A 23,446-nucleotide genomic window follows, 5' to 3' on the forward strand; every position below is an offset into this window, starting at 1 on the left:
GGAGCTCTTGTATGCCCTCAACAAGATGCCAACGCATGGAAAACTGCACTTTGGGATCTCGATGCCAGTTTGCATTCCATCAAATAAGATGGTTTGCAACTAATGGACAAACATTCTCTTTGTGTAATCATCCACATTCGTGTCTCATTGGTCCTGGGGTATGGTGTGAGACTGGTCTTGAGTTTCAAATTTCAGACATGGCCACTCTCGTTAACATGAAATCACAACCTGTCTGCAGCTATTTTCTTGTTTGCATTTCATCATCATCCACCTAACATGAGACCATTATTTGAAAGCCACAGGGTACTTGAAGTCAAGATCTCCATGACCAGAGCGTAACGTGATTGGATAATTCAAGCAAGATTGGGTGAATCTTAATTGAAGTGTGCAGCAAGTCTGAGAATTTGAAGCGAACTATTGACCTCAGATCATCACGCCTAAGCTTTGAGGAGACATGTCAGCATTTTTTCCATACAATTTATTTGTAACCCAACAAACACAACCCAAATGGGACTTAAACCCACAATCCCCAGCTTTGAAGGCTGATTCCTTATTCATTAGGCCACTGGGCCAATACTAGCATTTGTCATATCTGTTGTATGGCTCAGGAAGTTCTTAGAACTCAGAAAACAGCACTTTAGGATCCCTATACCATATTGCATTCAGACGATCTGGTGTGTACACCTAATGACAAAGCAGATTCTCTAAAGAGTTTTCCATTGTCATGTCTATTTGACCTAAGGGTATGAACCTAGCTTTTTGAAGGTCACACTGGATTGTGCTGCACAGCCAACTTAATAAGAACTGCATCAAAGACAACCCAGGTGGGACTTGAACCCACAATTCCCAGTTTTGAAGGCTGGTGCCTTATCCATTAGGCCACTGGGCCGTTTTTGCTGCTTGTGAACTGTAATACGCATCCAGGGAGTTGCTGACGCACATAACAAAAAACAACATGAACAAAAAGTAGATTTCACAGTTTTAACACGGTTTCACAGAATTTTTTTTGTGGCGCTGCCAAACAGACAAAAAAGAAGCATCTTATAGGATTTCTTTGAAGGAATTTAATTAGAATTATGGTCATATTTTGGAACCATTCCTATAGGATTGTTTTATAGTACAATACATAAAAATTCTTATGGATTATTTCTACAGTATGCTTTTCTAATGTCTGTCTTAGCCTATTATACAATAGTTTTGAATGTATTATGCTGTTTGCTAAAGCTCACCTTCATGTACTTAAGTGTACAGTTTTAGTGCACAAATTTCCAAAGAAACATGTCTATACCAAAAGCATATACAATGTCGCTAGACCAAACTGTGGGCTGGCCCACTCGAAACAGAAGTTCACTTTGGGCCCATAGCAAGTCCACACAAAGTGGAGTGTATATAGCCACAATGGGCGAAGTATAGGTATACTATCTGAGTCAGAAGTATGTCCTATGAGCATGCTCTGTGGGCATTTAGTAATTAACAAGTTAGGTCCCACTAATACTAAGTTGAGTCCAGGCACAAAATGTGCCTATAAGGTCTCAGTAAAGCACTTTTATGCAGGGCCATTGTGGCTTTAACACAAAACAAAACTAGTTCACTTCTACTATGTAGCAAAAAAGCACAATATCACTTCAACTGCATAATTACATATTTTGAAAGCATAAAGTAAAATCAGTAATAAATGAAGCATCTAAAAATATAAAGACAACATGGACTATTTTTCAAAGGTTTGGGGACAAAACTGCTTTAGTTTATAAAAATGCAGATATAAAAGTAACCTTGTAAATAATTATTCCTTTTTAATATGTTTGCTTTTCCAGTTGAATATGTTAAAATATAATTTATTCCAATGATGTTAAAGCTGCATTTGAGGCATTTGTGTCCTACATGAAATAATTTGAGACAAAACAACAAAACATAAAAAATATACTTAGTTAAAAGAAAAGATTTTCATTTGTGTATTTTAATAATAATATAAATATCATTTGTTACATTTATATAGCGCTTTTCTGGGCACTCAAAGCGCTTTACACAATGGGGGGGGAATCTCCTCATCCACCACCAGTGTGCAGCATCCACCTGGAAGACGCGACGGCAGCCATTTTGCGCCAGACCGCACACCACACACCAGCTGATTGGTGGAGAGGAGACAGAGTGATGATATGCCAATCATGATATGGGGAGGGTTAGGAGGCCATGATGGACAGAGGCCAGTGGGCAGATTTGGCCAGGATGCCAGGGTTAAACCCCTACTCTTTTTCGAAGGACATCCTGGGATTTTTAACGACCACAGAGAGTCAGGACCTCAGTTTAACGTCTCATCCGAAAGACGGCGCTCACTGAGCAGTATAGAGTCCCCGTCACTATACTGGGGCATTAGGACCCACACAAACCGCAGGTTGGGCGCCCCCTGCTGGCCTCACTAACACCACTCACTACAATTTTATCTACCAATTGTACCTTAAAGGGTCACGAAACTCCAAAACACATTTTTTGAGCTGTTGACAGTCATATATGTGTCCCACACTGCTAAAAACACTATTAGGACACAAATATTTCACTAAAAAGTGTAAATTGGTTGTTTTTGCGTTATTTCAAGCAAATTTGTACTTCCGTTTTGAAACTAATTTTTGAAGCTGCGTCTCAACCATGAGATAATAGCGTGTATTCCAGCATGCAGACTGGATGTCTGTGCCAGAGTTTGTCTTATTACGTTTTACAGAGCGGCTCGAAGGACATCTTTTGCATTCAGAGCTGCTTTCGTGAAGAGATCATCGGCAACACTGCTCGAAGTTTACCATGGAGGTGAAAATGAAGCCATTCAGGATTTATTGCATTGCTCTCAGTCAGTGTACTGCAGTTGCAGTTTGCCCCTGCCAGAGTTGTTTGGTTCTACTTTGGAGTGGATCAAGTTTCTGGGGCTGCCAGCACATAGCCTGTGAGGTGCTCCCCTGGGTTCAAAGTCTGCCCCAACTGCTCTCATGTCTTGGTCCTGTACATCCCTCAGGACTTTCAGAAGAAACCAGTACAGCCACTCTCCTGGGAAGACAGCAGTGACAGCTTGTAGACCAAAATGTTTGCTGTGAGGCTAAGGCATTCTACTGCAGCACAGATACACATTCGGAAAGCCAACAAGATTCAAAAACAAAGTACCAACCTAAAACAAGATTGCAGTCAAAATGACCACCTCAGACAAGTGTGAGCAATGTTTCAGTCTCTGTTATATGTCGGCAAATATGTCACACAGTGCAGACTGGGCCAGTGGCGCATACTGTGTATGAGAGAGTGCGTAAGTGTATGAGTGGCACTTGTGCAAGCGGAGCAGGGATGTGCCAGCGATCAGAATGAACTGGAGTTTGTGCCAAGACTGGCTTTCCAAAGTGGCAGTTCCCATATGGTCTAGCGGTTAGGATTCCTGGTTTACACCCAGGCGGCCCGGGTTCGACTCCTGGTACGGGAAGGCTTGAGTGCTTTTGCATCTGTCCTTTTTGGCCAGCGGTCGGACTGCAGCAACCTTATACGATGTGGTTGTGGAACTGCCCCGTAAGCCTTCGATAGCTCAGTTGATAGAGCGGAGGACTGTAGGTGGGATGATGGCAATCCTTAGGTCGCTGGTTCGACTCTGGCTCGAAGGACATCTTTTGCGCTCAGAGCCGCTTTCTTGCCTTTGCCAAATGAGTTCACCACTGCTCAAAGTTCAGCATGGAGGTGAAAAGGAAGTTCCCTGACCGGGAATCGAACACGGGCCGCGGCAGTGAGAGCGCCAAATCCTAACCACTAGACCACCAGGGAAGGTCTGACTGAAGGTTGCCCTCAAGTCTAGCTGTGGGCCTCCACCCAGGTGTGCTGCAGCTGCTCTGACAAAAATAACTCTAACGTTTGCAACCTCCTCCTGGGGAAGAGAAAGTCTCAGAGCCTGGATCACAGTTCTTCTTGGGAGGGACTGTCACATGCTCGGTGTAAGAGCATCCTATCGACACCACAACTTGCCATGACAACAAAGCACAGCATGCGTTGAAGGAACTCCATGTTCACGTGGACTGGGCCAGTGGCGCAATGGATAACGCGTCTGACTTTGGATCAGAAGTTTCTAGGTTCGACTCCTGGCTGGCTCGTTCAGGAATTTTTTGCGTTGCTCTCAGTGCAGTGCAGTCGCGGTTTGCCCCTGCCGGAGTTGTTCGGTTCTACTCTGGAGTGAATCGAGTTTCTGGGGCCGCCAGCACAGAGCCTGTGGCCACTCTCATGGGAAGACGGCAGTGACAGCTTGTAGACCAAAATGTTTGCTGTGAGGCTAAGGCGTTCTACTTGGCCCCTAATAATTCCTTACATTTATATAGCGCTTTTCTGGGCACTCAAAGCACTTTACACAATGGGGGGGGTTCTCCTCCACCACTTCACCAGTGTGTAGCATCCACCTGGATGACACGACGGCAGCCATTTTGTGCCAGCCCACACATGATGAAGCCAATTGAATATGGCCATGATGGACAGAGACCCCTACTCTTTTTTTACATTTTTAACAACCACACGTTAACATCTTAAGACGGTGCTCACTGAGCAGTATAGCGTCCCCGTCACTCAAACACACAGACCAAAGGTTGGGCGCCCCCTGCTGGCCTCACTAACACTAATTCCAGCAGCAACCTATCTTTCCCATGTGATCTCCCATTCAGGTACTGACCGGGAACAGCCCTGTTTAGCTACAGTGGGCGGCCATGTGAGAGTTGTAGAGAGCTAGCTGCCGGCTGGTAATGGAGTTAATGTGATTGTCTGTTGTGGTGAAGGAGCTGAGACGAAAGGTAATCTAAGTACCTACTGTCACCCATGGTCATGACTGAAAGGACAAAATCTCGGATACAACCAGACACATTTTACAAAGTGTTATGACCCGCTTGTTTGAGTCGCAGCACAAAAGAGAGATGAGCCAACAAAATAACCTGAATGCAAATGATTTATTATAAAATGTAACTCATACAACAATCAATCAATGCAACCAACAAATGTCTAGGGATACTAATGAAGATAAAGAACTTAGGATATAATCACAACAACACGTTAACTACATGATATAAGTTATGCAAAACAAAACCATAAGGTTAAATAATCAATGAGATGGGAGGTCTTGACATGAGGACTCCTGAGTAGCTAACACAACAACTTTTATATATCCATTGATGAGCAATGCAGGCATCCAGTCACGATTTACCACATACTCCAACCTGGATTTCTCATTCAGGGCATCAGACAGATAACATCATCCAACACAACACTACCTACATGAACACACTGGAGAGTGGATAACAGATGAGATTTCAAGCCGCAGAGGTGCTGTTTGCCAGATGTTTATGAAACTGTTCTTCTCTCAGCTGCCATCATTGTGTTTACATAAATGCGAGGAGCGCGACACATTTACAACCCCACCTACTGCAGTGTAGGAAAACAGTATACCGTTACTCAGCCTTTTCAAACATTATTCAGACATGAAACATCCTGTGAGAAAATGTTTTGCTGCATTCATGTCATGTGTGCAACTTTTTGTCCATGTGTTTTTTAAGCTGCTGCGAATGAGCGAAACTCTGTAGACACTGATCAGATCTGTACGTTTCTCTCCAGTGTGAATCCTCTTTTGTGTTTTCAGATGTGTTAACTGATTAAACCTCTTGTCACAGTTTGAACAATTGTACGGTCTCTCCAGTGTGAATCGCTTGGTGCAGTTTTTGGAGCTGAAATAAAAGTCTTCTCACACTCAAAGCACATATACTCTTTCACACCAGAATGGACCTTCATGTGTTTATTAAGGTTTTCTGATTGGTTTAAGCTTTTCCCACACTGAGTACATGTGAATGGTTTCTCTCCAGTGTGGAAGTCAATGGGCATAAAAGTCCAGTGTGACCGCAGCTTAAGTGCAAGTGAATGGTTTCTCTCCAGTGTGGATCCTCATGTGTTTATTAAGGTGTGATGAGCAGTAAAAATTCTTCCTACACTGAGTGCATGTAAATGGTTTCCTTCCAGTGTGAATCATCATGTGTTCATTAAGGTGTGATGATTGGCTGAAGCTCTTTTCACACTGGGTGCAAGTGAATGGTTTCTCTCCAGTGTGGATCCTCATGTGTCGATTAAGGGAGGATGAGCAGTTAAAACTCTTCCCACACCGAGTGCATGTGAAGGGTTTCTCTCCAGTGTGGATCCTCATGTGTAGATTAAGGTGTGATGAGCAGGTAAAACTCTTCCCACACCGAGTGCATGTGAATGGTTTCACTCCAGTGTGGATCCTCATGTGTAGATTAAGGGATGATGATCGGCTGAAACTCTTACCACACTGAGTGCAAGTGAATGGTTTCTCTCCACTGTGGATCCTCATGTGTTTATTAAGGTGTGATGAGCAATAAAAATTCTTCCTACACTGAGTGCATGTAAATGGTTTCTTTCCAGTGTGAATCATCATGTGTTCATTAAGGTGTGATGATTGGCTGAAGCTCTTTTCACACTGAGTGCATGTGAATGGTTTCTCTCCAGTGTGGATCCTCATGTGTTGATTAAGGTGTGATGAGCAATAAAAATTCTTCCTACACTGAGTGCATGTAAATGGTTTCTTTCCAGTGTGAATCATCATGTGTTCATTAAGGTGTGATGATTGGCTGAAACTCTTCCCACACTGAGTGCATGTGAATGGTCTCTCTCCAGTGTGAATCCTCATGTGAATCTTAAGTTTGCTTTTGCTTGCTAAACTCTTTCCACACTGAGTGCAAGAGAATGGTTTCTCTCCAGTGTGGCTCATCATGTGTACATTAAGGGATGATGAACGGATGAAACTCTTCCCACACTGAGTGCATGTGAATGGTCTCTCTCCAGTGTGAATCCTCATGTGAATCTTAAGTTTGCTTTTGTTTGCCAAACTCCTTCCACACTGAGTGCAGGTGAATCGATTCTTGTTTTTCCTTTTCAAAATACCATCAGTCTGTAAATGAGTTTTTTCCTCAGTTTTGACATGATGTTCCTCCTCTTTACTCCCCTCATTCTGTTCAATTAGGTCTGAAATAAATAAATAAATACAACATTAGTTTTTATTAAGTCTTAAAAACTCTCATCAAAAGCTGAAAAGTGAAGACACTGGAAACATTTGCTACACACTGTAATTTTGATGCACATTAAAAGTTAAATAAATCAGATCATATTTTGTTAAATCCATTAACCTGTACATATTAAAGCAGATGCAATTCAATTCATCTTTATATATCTAGTGCTTTTACAACGTAAATTGTGTCAAAGCCGCTTAACATAGAAGTTATAGTAAATTAAAACTGTGTCAGTCCACATAGTTATGAGAGTTTCTCATAAAAGTAATTTTGGTCATATTGATAAGACAAAGAAAAAAAGCTGTTAATGGCTTATTAATATTCGTGTATATTCACTATTTATGTTTTTATGTATTCATATATATTCAAGTATATGAATACTTGTTTATGTGCCTGACTGGTAAACACATCAGGAAAAAAGTTCTGGGGTAACAGCTGAATATTTGCCTTGCAGACATAAGACATACCTGTACAGCATCTGCATAAAGGCTGGAATGTGCACGTACCTTTCCCCTTGTGTGTTGTAATAATAATAATAATAATTCGTTACATTTATATAGCGCTTTTCTGGGCACTCAAAGCGCTTTTACACAATGGGGGGGGGGATCTCCTCATCCACCACCAGTGTGCAGCATCCACCTGGATGACGCGACGGCAGCCATTTTGCGCCAGACCGCACACCACACACCAGCTGATTGGTGGAGAGGAGACAGAGTGATGATATGCCAATCATGATATGGGGAGGGTTAGGAGGCCATGATGGATGGCACATGATTATCTGCCAGTGGGCAGATTTGGCCAGGATGCCCTACTCTTTTCGAAGGACATCCTGGGATTTTTAACGACCACAGAGAGTCGGGACATTTCATCCGAAAGACGGCGCTCACTGAGCAGTATAGAGTCCCCGTCACTATACTGGGGCATTGGGACCCACACAGACCGCAGGTTGGGCACCCCCTGCTGGCCTCACTAACACCACTTCCGGCAGCAACCTAGCTTTCCCAAGTGGTCTCCCATCCAGGTACTGACCGGGCGCAGCCCTACTTAGCTTCAGTGGGCGACCATGTGAGAGTTGCAGAGAGCTAGCTGCCGGCAGCTAATGTTGTTGGGTCATTTTAATCTAGTCTAGGGTGATTTTAAGGTTTATTTGGAAAAAAAATCCTTCTCTGTGTTTCAGCAAATTAACTGATATTTGGGGACATCCATTTTTTGACGTATTCTGGAAAAATGCTTTGAAATAAAAAAATAAAAAAAATCAGTACACTGTAACGTACAGTCCGTAGATAAAAATTACGTATTGATTTTATAAAGGGGTCTGAGTCTCCTCTGCGTGGGCTTATGACTCCTGGTGCCACATAGGCCATACTCACACTATGTACAGTTGCCTCGAACCAGGCCAAGGCATGCTTGTCCCCCCTCCCGTCTCCCTCGATGGCCCGCACTTACACCACAATCAGGCCTGGGCACGCTTACGTCATTGATGCTGCGCTGCGTTGTTCAGTAGAGAAGCGCTCTCGCTCAGCACAGTGGAGAATTCTCTAGTTATATCGTTTTAGTCGTTTGTTATGCAGTGACATGCAGTCAAATATTTCGCCAAACAGTCCTTAGGAATGCGATGACAAGCCGTCAGATATTTTGCCGAACAGATCCACCACTTTTGGCGCTCATAAACAATCTTAAAGCCCTCGTGGTGCAGGAATGAGGAGGTTTGCTGAAGGTGCGCAGCTGTCGTGCAGTGAGGTGTTTGTGTCTTTATAAAACTACGGCAGTTTGTGTTCATTGAACAGTAAGATTGATTAATAGATCCATATGAAACAGTCCCTTAAAACTCACGTCCTGCTTTCAGTTTCGGGCTTTGGCGCGTTTTGCACTCACACTACAAGCCCAAGTAAACCCCGCTCATGCCCACTTCTTCCAACCGGGCCAGGGCCGGCAAAGTGAATCGTTCCTGAGCCCGATTCAGCACACTCGCACTTCTCAAACGATCTGAGAAACGGGCCTGGGCACGGTTCGGATAGTATAGTGTAAGTACACCCAAAGTCTGTTGATGCACTTCTTAACACTTTAGTGTTTAGTATCAAAATGTTCCTCCTGCCATTTTACAACACATGATGCGTAGCGCATGATCATAATCACCACGGCTTTCATTATTTAATGCTCTGACATAATGTCTCTCCACATGCTTTCGGCCGGACTCTTATTTTGCATATTAGCGGGCCAGAGACAAAGAAAAACTCCCGCTCAAACTTTGCCAGGAGACTGTTGGTCAGTTGTTGGGAAAAGGGGTTGTGGCCAGACCAAAGTTTAAAAACCCAGCTTTCGAGAGATGCACCCTCTTTTAATGGGGGCAGACCACATTTTTCTCTGACCGCGTGGCTCATCCGAGCCCACATTGCTATAAAGACACTATCTGAAGATGAATTTGCATGCGTGAATCAGAAACATTTCCATTCAATAAATGTGAAAATAAAATATGATGCACAAACGTATTGATGATTCCTACTTGTCTTTCTCGTGATAAATAGTTGGCAAAATCTGATATGTAGCGGGGAAAAAAAGAAGAAAGAATTTATCAGACGCTGGATTCGAGCCGAGTTCATGTTCGAACGTGTCAGTACATGATCTCATGCTTCTTATGAGGTGCGCCACTGAGACTGCTAAGGGTACTGCAACATTTTACAGATATAAACCACACTATTTCTATCTTTAATGCACTCAGTGCGATGTTCAGACCCAACTGTGATAACCACATCAGCTAAACTCTCCCACTCTATTTTTTTCTTTTGTTGTTAATTCCGGAGAACAAACTTGCAAATAACACCGCTTTTCTCCGGTCTACCTCCGAAAGCAGCACCTCCAATTCACATTCTGTTCAAAGTTTCTCTTTTTGCTTGCTTTTGCCATTGCTTTTTCGTTGGGTTTTCCCATTAGCATAGTCATTAGCATATTCATACGGGGGAGGAGGCAGGGAGGGGTTTTGTGCTCGTGCATGTTGCGCTCAGTTTCACGTTCATTCAGATGTACAAAAGAATATGCGTGAGATTCGGCGTACGCAGTGTTTCATACATGTGAATTTTTTTCTGCGTACGCACATTTACAGCTTTGTGCGTACGCAATGTTTTAGTAAGATTTCCACGCAAGTCTTCGTACATGAGGCCCCAGGTACTTTGGTAATGCGAATAAGCTGTGCCCCTTTATCAAAAAGGTGTTTTTATAATCTTGGTGATCCTTAATAGTGTGTGAAACTGAGGTAAATTTGCCACTCCTTATCTGAAATCTCTATTTCCTCACTTTTCTGTTTGCTATATGTTTTATAGACCTGTATATACCTACATGCAGTATACATTTGTCCAATATTTTATGTTATGTTGGTGCGTTTGTTCGTTATATGTCAGACTAGTCAATAAACCCTATTATAATCAAATGGATTGTATTGTTTGCCTCACAGAAAAAGTCACTGAAACGATAGATTCCCTACAGCTGCTATAAAGTTGATCAAAACTTCTGAATGATTAATCTACTTCACAAGGAGTAGCAATAATTCCCTCTCGAAATAAATATATCATTACAGAGTCCGCTCGGGCGAGGTCTAATTATATTTATTTGGTCATATTAACAATAAGTTAATCCAGAATGTCAATAATTAATAATAATTTGTTGATGTTAATAATTAATATTTATAATCTGAGAGTCTGCTCGGCCGAGCGGGCGGAATCATATACAATTATATATTTGTTTAAACAAATGACAGAAGATTAAGCCGGAATATTAATAACTCATTATTATTGATTATTAATTTTCATAAACTGAGCTAATTTCGCTACAACACTCTGGGCAAATTTACTCTCTTTTTGTTATATTCATGGCCGTTTTTTTCTGTATTGGCCTCTATTATAACACTTTTTTAATGCAAAGCCATGACAGCACGTAATCATGCATGTTCTGGCTGGGTTCGCCGACGCCTGCAACCTTCACATCCACACCTCCACATTCGCCATTCTCCTCTCATTTCCCTTGAACCCTCCGCTCCGTGGGTAAGAAGCAAAAGTTTTTGTTTTCTTTGCCCAAATTTTCATTAAATTTATTTCTCTTCTTTTTTCTTCCCGTACTAATATTGTCATTATTATTTTTTCCCGGATCTGCTGGCCTGAAATGATTTGAAGTTTTTTCTTTCACCTTCATTTGAGTTAAAAGTGCTGAGGGTTTTGTGTTTCATTGTGATTATTGTTATATTGTTTGTTTTGGACTTCCGGTGGGAGCGGAGATGGCTCCAGCGAGTGATAACAGTGCGGTCCTTCAAGCTATTGATGCACTAAAAATTGATTTGAATGCTAAAATTGAAGAAAAGGCCGTTGCACAGTCAAATGAACTTGAAAACAAATTGACTAGCTTCGGACAGAGTTACGCAATGCTGTGGAGCACATTAACGCAAGAGTGGAAGCAGCAGAAGAGCGAAAGCCTGGTCTGGAGTCTTTGTTGGGTAGATTCTCTGACTCTCTTACTACCCTGGAAAAAGCATTTAGTATCGTGAAAAAGTAGCTGGCTGTGCTGAGAGACCAAATCGAGGATCTTGAGGAGAGGTCTCGCCGCTCAAATCTCTGCATTACAGGAGTTAAAGAAGGGCAGGAGCACGGCAGACGAGTGACGGAATTTGTAGCCAATCTCTTGAAAGATACCCTGAACCTCAAGAAGACTCCACTTCTGGACTGGGCACACCGCACTCTACGCAGCAAACCAGTGGATGAACAGCGCGCGCCTATGTGATTAAATGGCACCATTTTTCTGAAAACAATGATATTTTAAAGAAAGATATTAAAATGAAAGCAATTACGACAGCAAACTGGGCTGTCAAAGAAAACACAAATGTTAATGTCACCCTCCAGTTAACATTTAAATTACCGCTATAGCACATGTTCGTTGTTAATTCTAGTTGTCAAGTATATTTTGTCAATGGGGTAGCTTTGTAGTAAACAATGCTGCAAAGGATGCAAATGAGTGCCCAAAGAATTGTGGCCCATTGTCCGTAATCAGCCTCTCTGGAATACCATGGCGTGCGAATATGGACTTCAAGTGATCATGAAATCAGTAGACCTGGTAGGTGATAACTAGGCTAATTCCACATATCTGGAGTAGTAGTCACCACCAACAGGTATGTTTTGTTTTCCAGCATGAACTCCCTCTCTTTCTTGTGACTCACTCTTTACAGGAGTGTGTGACAGAGTATCGGCTACCCACAAGCTCTTTCCTGGCACATGAACAATGGAGTAGGAGTATCGCATCAGCCACATTCAAATCTCTGGATACGAGAGGGAAGAGCATCCAGATTGTGATCCCAAGAGACTCGGTAATGGCCTGTGATCGGTCTCCATTTCAAAATGCTTGCCAATAAGAAAGTCTCTCAATCTTTCACACGCCCATGTGAGACCCAATGCCTCTTTTTCCACTTGTGCATACCTCTACTTGGTCTGGGTGATAGATCCTGATGCATAAGCTATAGGCTTCCATCCTTCTTGCTACCACTGCATTAGGACAGCCCCCAGTCCATAGGATGAAGCATCAGCTGACACTTTGCAGTCTCTGTTTGTCATAAATTGCTAAAACAAGTGCAGACGACAATGCGTCTTTCAGAGTTTAAAGCGCTTTAGCCTGCTCTGTGCCCCAAAACCAACAGTTCTTTTTCAACAGCAGATCGCGAAGAGCTTTGTCTTTCTTAGCCAGTTGGGGAATGGACCTTCCTAGCTGATTTACCATTCCCTGGAAGCTCCTTAATTTGCTTACATTAGAGGGCTGTCATGTTTCTAATAGCTTTTGTCTTTATTGGGTCAGGACTAATTCCTTTGGCTGAAATTATGTGTACCCAACGTCTCCATCCAATGCAGCTCCTCTTTACTTTTCCCATTAAAGGTAGCGGGATTTGTCACAGAGTTTGAAAGAGAATGGAGTGGCTCCTGGTTTCACACTGATCACATATGGTTGTTGTACTTCTCCCAAACCACTGCACAATTTTGGGTAGCTTAGCTTTAGTGTTTTAATGTCAATGCTGTCTAATCGTGCCATCAGTCCAAGCTTTGTAATCGCCGGTCGGCCCAGAAGGGCAGTACGCAAATTTCTAATTACATACACATCGTCCTCTGAGTGTTTTCCACCTCTTTAAACAGAAGCCTGGCAACTCCCACTACATCCAAAGCAACTTGCCCTGGCCCAAGTAACGGCCATGTCACATGTCCAAGGGCAGGTAGTTTCTCCTTAAAATGTCTCTTAATAATTTTTTTCTGGAACGACAATGACATCGACCCCTGTATCTTAAATGACACTTGTTTTTGAGTAATGTCTATGTCTACCATCCATGGGTTGCCAGATCCATCAATGTTGCCTAAAATGTCGCCTTACTGGCGATTTCCAAACAACATAACATACATACATCCAGCTGGACCTTTTGTGTACTTATAGCTCCCTCTAGTGGCGTTGTATAGCCAATGCCAACCTAAAGATACACAGCAATAACCCCACACTGGAGATCATTAATAATATAATAACATTAATACTAAAACGGTGAAGGCAAAACAACATTTCAGATGTTTTACAGTGTGGTCAGCCTGCTGGTTTGTCCATTCACACACATTTTCATCATCATATGATCTAATAACAAAATCTTTTTAATGTGCATATTGAAATTTGTTCAGTAAAAGTGCTTACGTAGTTTTCGTAAGTTTATCTTTTCTTATTGAACAAAAAGTTTATCCAACTCAGTTTTGCGCATGTTTTTATGCTTATATTTCAAAAGTTAAGTGCATCATGAAGTTTCTATCAACCGATTTTTTATGCTCATGGCCTATCCAAACTACACATAAAAATAGGTGGCTGGAAACATAAGGCTAAGGCAAGAAATACCGTTTCATCTTTAAAAAAGGGATGAGGCCGACAGAAACCTGGAGTTTAGAGAATAAAACCTGCTCATGACCAGGTTAGATTCGCAGAGTAAGTGACCTCGGTAACTGACTCAGAGTTGAAGTTACCTCTCTTTCAGAAACAGGCTTACCCTACTTTCTTAAGTTTGACAAACCTGCCATTTTGAAACTGAAAACCCAGAGTTTTTTCTCATTTCAGGGTTAACATAGTCTGAGTGTTTACTTAACCTTCTATCTGAAATGGGGCCCTGATATCATATGCTACTGTTTTAGAACTTCAGTTGCCTGTTGGAGAAATGACCAGGAATAATAAACGGCTACTTGCTCTACAAACAAGTGTGTTCATGACTATACATACAAAGAAAATAATAAAATTAGAAAATATGACTTTGCAACATCAAGCAGCATTAGGCATGGACCAGTATAAGATTCTGACGGTATGATAACCTTGAATAAAGATATCAGTTTCACAGTACTGTGATTACTGCTCTAAAATATATATATTTTTAAATGTCTGAGTAAAAAACAAACACTTTTCCCCCTCTGAACACAATATATATATATATATATTTTTTTTTTTGAGAAACTTTTAAATAATTTTATAGCAGTAAACATGTCAAATTGAATCATTCTAATGAATCCTAGACTTCTGCTGTCTTTTATTTTAAAAACATTTATTTATGATTTAAAACTGCATCTTTAGATATCTTTTCTGCTGGAGATAATGTTGCCTTGAAAAACTTAAAACGAAAAATAAAAACTTAAATATACGGTTTTAAAACCTTGACCTTTTTTAAACCGTGATATACCTTGAAAACTGATATCGCCCCATGCCTAAGTAGTATAACACTGTTTTTAGGATCTAAAAATTAATTCTTTAAAACAAGTGTCAGGCAAAAAGATTCCAATGGCGAAACCTGCTGGTATGGGAAGAATATGGTCAATACTGATGAACTATTAACTCAAATTTCTGCATATCATCAGTATGCAGTAATCTATTTCTTAAGCAGCAAAAGTCATTTTTAGACTAGTTTGTTGGCCAGTTGTAGTCAGTGCAATGCTAAATGTTATTGTTCCACTATAGTTTGTTTGTTTTGTCTTGCGTCGTCCCACAACAACATCATATAGTTTAGAATACTGTACAATGTTTTAGAACAATTATTTTAGTGTCCATTTCATTCAGCTTATTTTAAATTGGGGGTGTCCACGTTTTCTGACATACTTTAAATAAGGGTTTCTGCATGTGTCGTCACCAAGTTAAATTTAAGAGTTTAAGACATTTTAAGACCATTATGAATGAAAATTTAAACTCATAAAGGGCTAAAGTCAAATGGCCCAGATGAAAAAGATTTTTATTTGCCCTAACAAAAAAATATTAGAATTTAATACATTTATTAATACAATAATAAATGAATAATAAAAAATAATAATATTTTAAATATTTTAGCAAAAAAAGAAAGCAAGCTTTACTTGTATCCACACACTTTTTTTTCCAAAATAAACTTCTTTAAAATAAAAAAAAACAAATGAACGAAATGTTTTAAAAGTTTTAAAAACTATAATAAATCTATGCACATCATTCTGTCCAGGTCGATGTGCTCAGCAGTAAATACATGGAGCATGTTTAAACAAATGTTATTGTAAGGAAAATAATTATATCATTATGATGAATAGAGTTAAAATGTCCTTTTAGAATAAAAAGTATACTGTTTTATTGAGATGGATTGTTGGTGATTGTATGTGTTTTAGCCAGATTGGGTAGCAAGACTTGTTTAAAAAATATTTAAGACCTACAGCACAATATTTCAGTAAATTTAAGACTTTTTAAGGCCTAAAATTTAGATTTTGGAATTTAAGACATTTTAAGACCCCACAGAAACCCTGTTTAAACACAATAGCCCTGGTAACTGGTTATAATAATAATGATGTAACTCAGATACTATCTGTGAGAACTAGTAACAACTACTAGAAACAAGTTTAAACCCATAAAGAAGTTGATGAAAAAGGGAATTGTGATCAACGAGACATATGCAAATGGAAAGTACTAAGCCAAAACTACCACTGTAATAGCAGATATCTTCTATGAGAATACTGTAGATCAAACATCGTCAGCTCAGTTAAACTTTTTTAATTTATTGTTTTTGATTAATTTTATATAGCACAAGGGCGCTTTACAAAAACAGTAGAAGAACAAGAAAAGCAATAACCTTGGGAGGGTAGAGAAAATGGGAGACTAATAATACATAAAGTAATGACAAAAGACATGAGCACAAGAAAGAAACTCATTCCTGTCTTTCAATGAGTGCTTATGTGCATTTAGGATAACTAGGCAGCACACTCAGGGCTGCAAGATGGATTTAATTTAGTATACTTATTATTAATACATCTGAATAAGGATCAAATGACTGAGTTGGTGTTTGAAAATGAAAATCAACCTGTTTGTTCCTGCAGATCTTCCTGTTTGACTGTGAATGTTTCTTCAATCTTCACATCTTCACTCTCCTCTTTAATATACGCCATCTTTATAACAGTGTGGAGATCAGTTGTTTCAGCAGTTTTCCTCTGCATTTGGACACTTTGTTCCTGTTTAAAATTAACAAAACAATAAAAATGTCCTATTTAAAATGAATAAAACAATGAACAGAAACAAAATAACTTCTCTTCAACACTTGCTTCAACAGTTTCTTTATATGAGAGTCATTAACAAAAAGAAATCAGGTAAGTCTGAGCAAGAAACAATAGACACAAATAACCTGAAAAAACTAGTAAAGTTACTTCATTTTTCATATATAGTGATGCATACTTAAAATAAAAAGACATTATGCTATTTAATATATTAAACCTTTATTAAAACACCACTTACACACATTTCTGTTGTTTAAACAATAGCCCTCATTACTGTGAGTAAAATTGTACTACATTGTATAAAAGGGTTAAAATAATATTCTTAACAGCAGGTACATAATTTAGTATCGGATGAAAAACCTGAAACTTTAATCAATCGGAAATATATGTGTAAAAGTTTTAAAACAAACCTTTCTCCTGTTGAATCAGCGCGGGAGCGGCGCAGCCTTATGACGTCAGACGCAACGCCAAAATAAAAGTCTTTTTTGTTAAGCTTTTTTTGCCACTTACTGTTGCAGTCAGAACATGATACATTTCTCCCTCCTTTTCCACTTCACACAACAAAGCTGCTATCTCTCTCACATACACAGACATTCAGTAATTGAAGTTGATCAAAACTTTTAATCCAAACATTTTAACATAATTTTAAAAAGCTTGTTTAATCCACTTTTAAAGCAGAAAACCCCAACATTCTAAAAGGTATAACAAATAGCCTGGTGGGTGTTTTAAGCTGACATTTTACAGACACATTCTTGAGACACAAAGATCTTAAATCTTGAATTAGAAAGTTATGTTACTAAACTTAAATCACAGCATGTTATGTAAAGTTTATCAGACTGGCCAACAGGGCTGGCCCGTGGCATAGGCAGTATAGGCAAATGCTAAGGGCGCTGTACATCCAGGGGGGCGCCAGAAATGAGTGCAGTTAAGTTTGTTTTGTTTTCGAGATTTCTGACACATTTCACAAAACATTTAATTGTATTAATAATTTAAATTACAAAACAACACTATATACAAAAAAAATTTATACAACTATTTACACACAGGAATAAAAATTATCTTGCTTGAAAGAGGGAACAGTGAGGGACCTAATGAGGGAGAGGAGAAAAGGAAGTGTGGTTCATTCCCTGCAGAGATTGATGCCTCTGTTTACAAAAGAAAAATCTATTTTGTGGCCTCCAATGTACCAAATTAAGCAGAACACTGCTGCTTTCAGATATTAATTTATGTATTTGAAATTTTACAAACTCTTTTGTCTGAGGTGGCAATCTCTGCAGGGTGGGAAGCAAACTTAATAGGAAGAGCTCATCCTCTGAGCGTGGAGATGATGACGGACAGTTCCGCAGTGCTTCCAGAAGCTGCCGCTCCACCTCCGGTGGCTCCTCTCTCTGTCTCTTATGAGCTCTTTTTCTTGAGGCTGTATGAAATAATACAGTTTGTACAATGATAAGGCAGACAAGGACTAAATTAACAATCGTCAGTATTATGTTACATGAACTATGGATGTGAACATGGTCATTTTTGTCTGTACACACCTGTGGGTACAGCAGCAGACGTCGAAGGGCCAAGAGGGGAGGCAGAAGCAGCAGCAGGTTCTGGCAAAGTGGATCCAGGCTCACTACTCAGAAAGGATCCAGTCATGTCTGTTAAGAAATTATGGGTATTATTACAATAAAGGTTCTGTCAAATGCATGAATTCATGCTTAACTTCTGTCCATTCACTCACAAGTTAATTTCATGAGAAGCTAAACCATTAATGAATGATAACTGCATGAGCAACAAAAGGTAATAAAATTATTATATTGATGAATATTATAACAATATCAACCTTTGCTAGTTTCCTAGTAACACATATGTTAATATGAGGACAATATATGTGAATTGAAGACAATTCACAGTAATTACCACAATAGTCAGTTATGTCCTATAACTTCATGTTATCTGCTTCACTTACCTAATGTTTTGGAAAGGTAACAAAGTTGAGTATTGATTCATTTAACTACTTGCAAGTTATAGAGTTGTTCATCTATGAAACATATAGAATGTTCATTTGCTGCTCATGCAGTAATCAGTATGGTTCAGCTGTTTATCACAATTATATGTGCATTACATAAGCATTATTGCATGCATATTATAGCACCTGTAAATTGTCAGGAAAAATATGACTACAAAATATAAATATGGCATCCGTCACAAAGAAATAACTTTTGACTTTTTAATCATAAAAAAACAAATAATATGTTCTGTTGTCATTACTTGCAAACACACCTGTCTCTGACTGCCCTTCTGCTGCTGTTTCTGTCTCCCCCTCGTACCCTGCGGGCTAACTCTCCTCACATCCCCTCTCCATGTTCCCGCTTGTCTCCCGCGGGGACACGAAGGGGTCGAGGAAAGACAGTACCGCAGAGAACTTCCACTTCTTCCCTGACCCTGCTGCTGACCCACTTCTCTTCTCCGTCTCCTTTCTCCTCTCCTTCAAATATGTGTCCCTCAGACTCTTCCACTTCTTTCTGCACACTTCCTCTGAATAAACAACAACCCATAAGTGGGAAAGTAGTTGTCACATAATTATGGTTTTAATAAGCTGAAGTAGCTGGCTTCAGCTTGCAGTCTCAATACGTAAACACAGACATATATGAGTATTGAGTACTGTTTTATTTACTTACCAGATTGTCCGACCTCCTCACTCACTTTCTTTCAAGCAAGATCCTTTTTACTCCTGTTTCTGTAGTGAAATGAGCTGCTGTCATACAGCTTAGGATGGCCGCAGACCACAACGATAACCCGCTCCTCCATTTTAAATTCTGCCTCCTCTTGTCACGTCAAAAGGACGCAACTAGAGCAAGCTCCTGATTGGTTAACGCGACGCGAATGTCCGCTAAAGTTGAGATTTCTGAATTTGAGTGATTCGCTCGTCAAACGCGCAAAACGCTCAATTCGCACAGCGCCTATCGCACCATTCGCGCCGCAGGACGTCGATTCGAGCGTTTGCATTGACTTAACATGTAAATCACTCGCGCTTGACGCGCATGCCGTGTTCAGTGTGAACGCAGCATTAGAGAGGACAAGTCTGTTTATATTTCACTAGTGTAAATTGCAGTTATCTATTTAACTTTAGTTTACTTAGTTAAGATGCCTGCACTAAAGATAATTGTTTTTTCTGATTAGTCTATATTGGTGGTATGTATTTAATTGTTGTTTACTCGGGTATTCCGACTGTACTAAAATGTGAAAACTGAAAATTCTGTGACCATTAACTCACCTTTACTTGTTCCAAACAAGATTTTATTTTATTTTTTTCTGATGTTGAACAATAATATCCAATAACTTATAATCTCTTTGGTTGTTGAAAACAGTAAATGCTGAATTAAGATTGTTCTTTTGTTTATTGTTTTATTATTTATATTGTCAGACAGCTAAAAAATTTCACTATATGTGTTAAATCAGCTGCGCAAAATGATTGGCATACAAAAAATCTTGTAAAATTGATAGATATAAAGATTTTACGTTTATCGTGATAAATATCGATATCAACTGATATGTAAAAAATTATTGTGATATTTTTTTTTGCCATATCGCCCAGCTCTACTATACAGTAGCTAGAACAACATCAACTGCATTACAAGTTCAAAACAAAAACAACACCTGGTACCGTTTAAACCATTGTACCAGAGTTCCTAAGCTAAAAAACAGTAAAAAAAAAATGTAGCAATCTAGCACAGGAAGTACATAAGCAGCATAAAACAAGTAATGACTCTCTTGAATTTCATCATGGACAACATGAACTGGTTGGAGGAGAAACAGCGAACCTGTCGATTTATGTAAAACCGCCGGCCTCTGGGGAACAACAGGAGGACCCTACTATGGAAGGAAATCATGCTACTGACAATGATAATACAGAATGCATATGTGAACATGAGTAAAGAGATAATCTTTCCCCAGATGAAGGACAATCGGATAATGGAATGGAATGAGACCTATCAACAATCGACTTCTCAGCCTTACTGGAAAGGGAAAAGCTGACTGATAAGCTGAAGGGGACCACTGCTGCATCAACATTACAAAAATTAACCTCCAGAGGTGGATAGTAGTCAAGGAAAATGCTGGAAAAGACAAACACTTGAGTAACTGGTTTGCCTCCATATTTGGATCTTGGGGACAATGGTTGATAAAGTTGACGTATTTGGAGGTTACCATACTTGTTTTAGCTTAACTTTGTTGCTGTGTTGTGTCATTCATCAGATCAATGCTAGACAGTGCTGCTGCCACACACATGGTTACTGTGCAAGTACAAGGAACCGTGCAAGCCCACCTCAACAGTGACTATGGCTATGAAAATATGCTTCCAAAATCCTTAGATTGGTCCGTTTATGAGAACGTTACCCCAAACTTGGTTGGATGAATATCAAACCTTTTTTTTCTTTTGTTTTTGAGTGTGCCGTAGTTCTTGTTTTTATGTTATTCCTGTTTTGTGGAAAAGTAAGGGAGATAGTGTATAACATGTATTTTATTTTCTTTGATTTCAAGCGTAGACAGACCTTTAGAATAATGAATAGTGTAGGCAGGTAGTTAGAGGATATTTTGTTTTTTATTTTGGCACTTAGACTCTTACATATATATATATGCCAAAAATTATTACTATACTATGCAAGTACTCTTATGTTGTTTTCTATTTTCTTTTTCTATTTTTCCTCTCTTGTTCTTTGTTATCAGAATGACACGAATGAAAAAAGGGTTTCAAGCAGGTCATTATCTGTGCTACGAGACAGAAGTGCAAACAGAAGGACCTGAAATTAAGGATTTTAATCCTATAATCTACAATATTTTTTTTTAATACAATATTGGTTATGTTTCTGGGTATGAAATGGACATTTATCGAAGCTGCAGGGTTCACATACTCACAGGGAAAGAGGACTTGAACTGAGTGCTTAATGGAACCAACGATCATCTCAAAGCTGGCGAATACTGTAAGAATAGGCTCTACTGGTGGCTTAAAAGCCTGCTGCTCGCTCCAACACCAGACCGTACTTAGTAGTACCTCTGGCAACGTGGGAGCAATCATCTTAAGACCAGGAGACAGTATCTTTTACTCCTTTCTAATCAAATAAAGGGGGAGATGTTTGGTTCCGCCTCTCCACTGGAGTGCAGCATAGGGAGGTTGACATTTGGTAAAGACTGTGAAAGGCAACTTTGTGTTGCATTAGTGAGGTTGATTGTACTGATATGTTGGTACCTTATGCTGCATTCCGGTTGAGGGTTAGGAAAGAGACTTTCTTCTGATATAGTCCCTCTAAAGGCTGATTTATACTTCTGCGTCAAGCCTATGCTTATGCTACGGCGCTGACGCATAGCCCTACGCCGTGGCAATCGCTGACGTGCACTTCTCAAAAAATGTAACTACACATCACATCGACGCGTAGCGCAAGCTCTGTGATTGGTCGGCTTAGTAGCGCTGACGAGTCTGGGCGGGACTGAGCCGCGCAAGCCCAATAGAGCAATTGTTTACAAGTGTGGAGTCCCGTGAGAGAGCTCCAGATAAAAAGTTTTGTTTTGTGTTTACCTCATAGTAAAGTTGTTGCACGTCCGCCGGTTTCTGCTTCAAAAAGAGCAAGTTTGAGTCACTTGTACATTCAGGAAGTGTTCAGGAAAAACAAAGCACCAGCGAAGAAACTCGACACAGAGGAACATTTATACCTCACTGCCCACTAGCGTTTCGGAAGTGGTAATGCCAACAGTGACAGCGCGCAGAAGTATAAATGCACAGCTACGCGTTGAATATTTAGCAGACCAGAATATTTTTTCCACAACAATTTACAGTCACTTGTCCAAAAGTCTTTGAATAAATCATAAGGTATGAACTCCTATTTTATAAATATACAAGGGCAATTATTGTCTATTTGCTCTGTGCGCTGCTCCAGATAGCCAAACAAGCTACATCATCCTTTACCTTAGGTTCTTCGCAACAAAATTAGTCCATTTTCAGCTTTTTCTGTCCTTGTGTGAATGAGTAATCCCCTGCTATGTCTTGTAAGTGCCAAATGCAATAAATTTGGGTCATGAAATTCCAAAATTCAAAAAAATACGATAACGTATTTACAAAATGACATTTTTTTAACTAGTCATTTTTCAAAATCTTTTGTTAGACTTTGCACATTACTTTTCTAAAAAAAAATTTACACACACACACACACACACACACATATATATATATATATATATATATATATATATATATATATATATATATATATATATATATATTGCAGTTTATACTTTACATTTAAAGTGTGAAGGCCGTTTGGACATTGAAAAATAAAATGGAAAAAAGTCTTACTGGGCTATTTGCTTTTTTGATATAGTGTTATGATTTTGATGTGGTTATGAAGAAGTAAAATTATGATTTTTGTGATAATAACCCTTGTAATATCTTGTTTTTCACTTTTGACAGGTAGGAAACTTGTGTTGTTTTTTCCCACCCTTCGGTTGAACTAAAATGATTCTTGCATACTACATGATTAAGACAAAATTCTTTTTTTCTTGTGCGTCCTGACATATGCTGGTAACAAACAAAAACTGTCCTCAGTTTTATAGAGCACACAGGGCCTGAGTTATGCACTAAGGCTGGCTTTAAAACAAAAAAAAAACAAAGCTGTTTGTGTTGAGGTGGTTCAACATAGGACAGACAACATATATATTAATAGTTAGCATTTAACAGCAGTGTTTTTTGTAATTTCAAAGGGTTTTCTTTAAAATGACATTAAGATATTGCATTTATTGTTCTGTATGTGGGTGTGGTGAGACTTTAAATTTAGGTAGGGGAATTATTATTTTTTTTTGCATGTT

The 23,446-nt window shown here is 39.4% G+C and overlaps 2 protein-coding genes, 1 long non-coding RNA gene, 2 other non-coding genes and 1 pseudogene across 8 annotated transcripts in view; 2 read left to right on the top strand and 4 right to left on the bottom strand.

Annotated features, from left to right (window-relative positions):
* Positions 1-19,414, bottom strand: part of LOC148680953 (uncharacterized) — a 217,811-nt pseudogene extending 198,397 nt beyond the window's left edge. Inside the window, exons 1-4 of the transcript XR_015942669.1 lie at positions 19,270-19,414; positions 18,872-19,126; positions 18,139-18,246; positions 17,562-18,020 (exon numbers count right to left, since the gene is read on the bottom strand). The product of XR_015942669.1 is annotated as an uncharacterized LOC148680953 (transcript). The remainder of the gene's footprint in view (positions 1-17,561; positions 18,021-18,138; positions 18,247-18,871; positions 19,127-19,269) is intronic.
* LOC101886199 (uncharacterized) overlaps positions 1-23,446 on the bottom strand; it is an 883,799-nt gene that overhangs the window by 367,169 nt on the left and 493,184 nt on the right. The window lies entirely within an intron of this gene.
* Positions 1-23,446, bottom strand: part of LOC148680967 (uncharacterized) — a 663,035-nt gene that overhangs the window by 96,052 nt on the left and 543,537 nt on the right. The window lies entirely within an intron of this gene.
* trnav-uac (transfer RNA valine (anticodon UAC)) lies at positions 3,383-3,454 on the top strand. Its single transcript has one exon. It is a non-coding gene; the product is annotated as a tRNA-Val (tRNA).
* On the top strand, positions 4,037-4,109 carry trnaq-uug (transfer RNA glutamine (anticodon UUG)). Its single transcript has one exon. It is a non-coding gene; the product is annotated as a tRNA-Gln (tRNA).
* LOC148680972 (uncharacterized) lies at positions 4,928-17,052 on the bottom strand. 3 transcript variants are annotated; one of them, XM_088650461.1, is made up of 3 exons: positions 17,014-17,052; positions 16,414-16,561; positions 4,928-7,026 (listed from the first exon to the last, which is right to left on the bottom strand). In XM_088650461.1, the coding sequence occupies exons 2-3, from the start codon at positions 16,544-16,546 to the stop codon at positions 5,894-5,896; spliced, it is 1,266 nt and encodes a 421-aa protein (XP_088506587.1). In that variant the 5' UTR covers positions 16,547-16,561; positions 17,014-17,052; the 3' UTR covers positions 4,928-5,893. The 3 variants fall into 3 exon arrangements, with proteins under 3 accessions (XP_088506587.1, XP_088506586.1, XP_088506588.1); XM_088650460.1 differs by having other exon boundaries at positions 16,842-17,052; XM_088650462.1 differs by having other exon boundaries at positions 16,835-17,052.

Source organism: Danio rerio, chromosome 4 (genome assembly GCF_052040795.2).
Source record: "Danio rerio strain M-AB ecotype USA chromosome 4, GRCz13ab, whole genome shotgun sequence".
NCBI lineage: Eukaryota > Metazoa > Chordata > Actinopteri > Cypriniformes > Danionidae > Danio > Danio rerio.

Excerpts from the sequence above, each read along its gene's own strand:
- LOC148680972 (XM_088650460.1), bottom strand. Across the intron at positions 7,027-16,413 it reads AGATCTGCAGGAACAAACAG|ACCTAATTGAACAGAATGAG; the intron begins GTTGATTTTCAT and ends TATTTATTTCAG.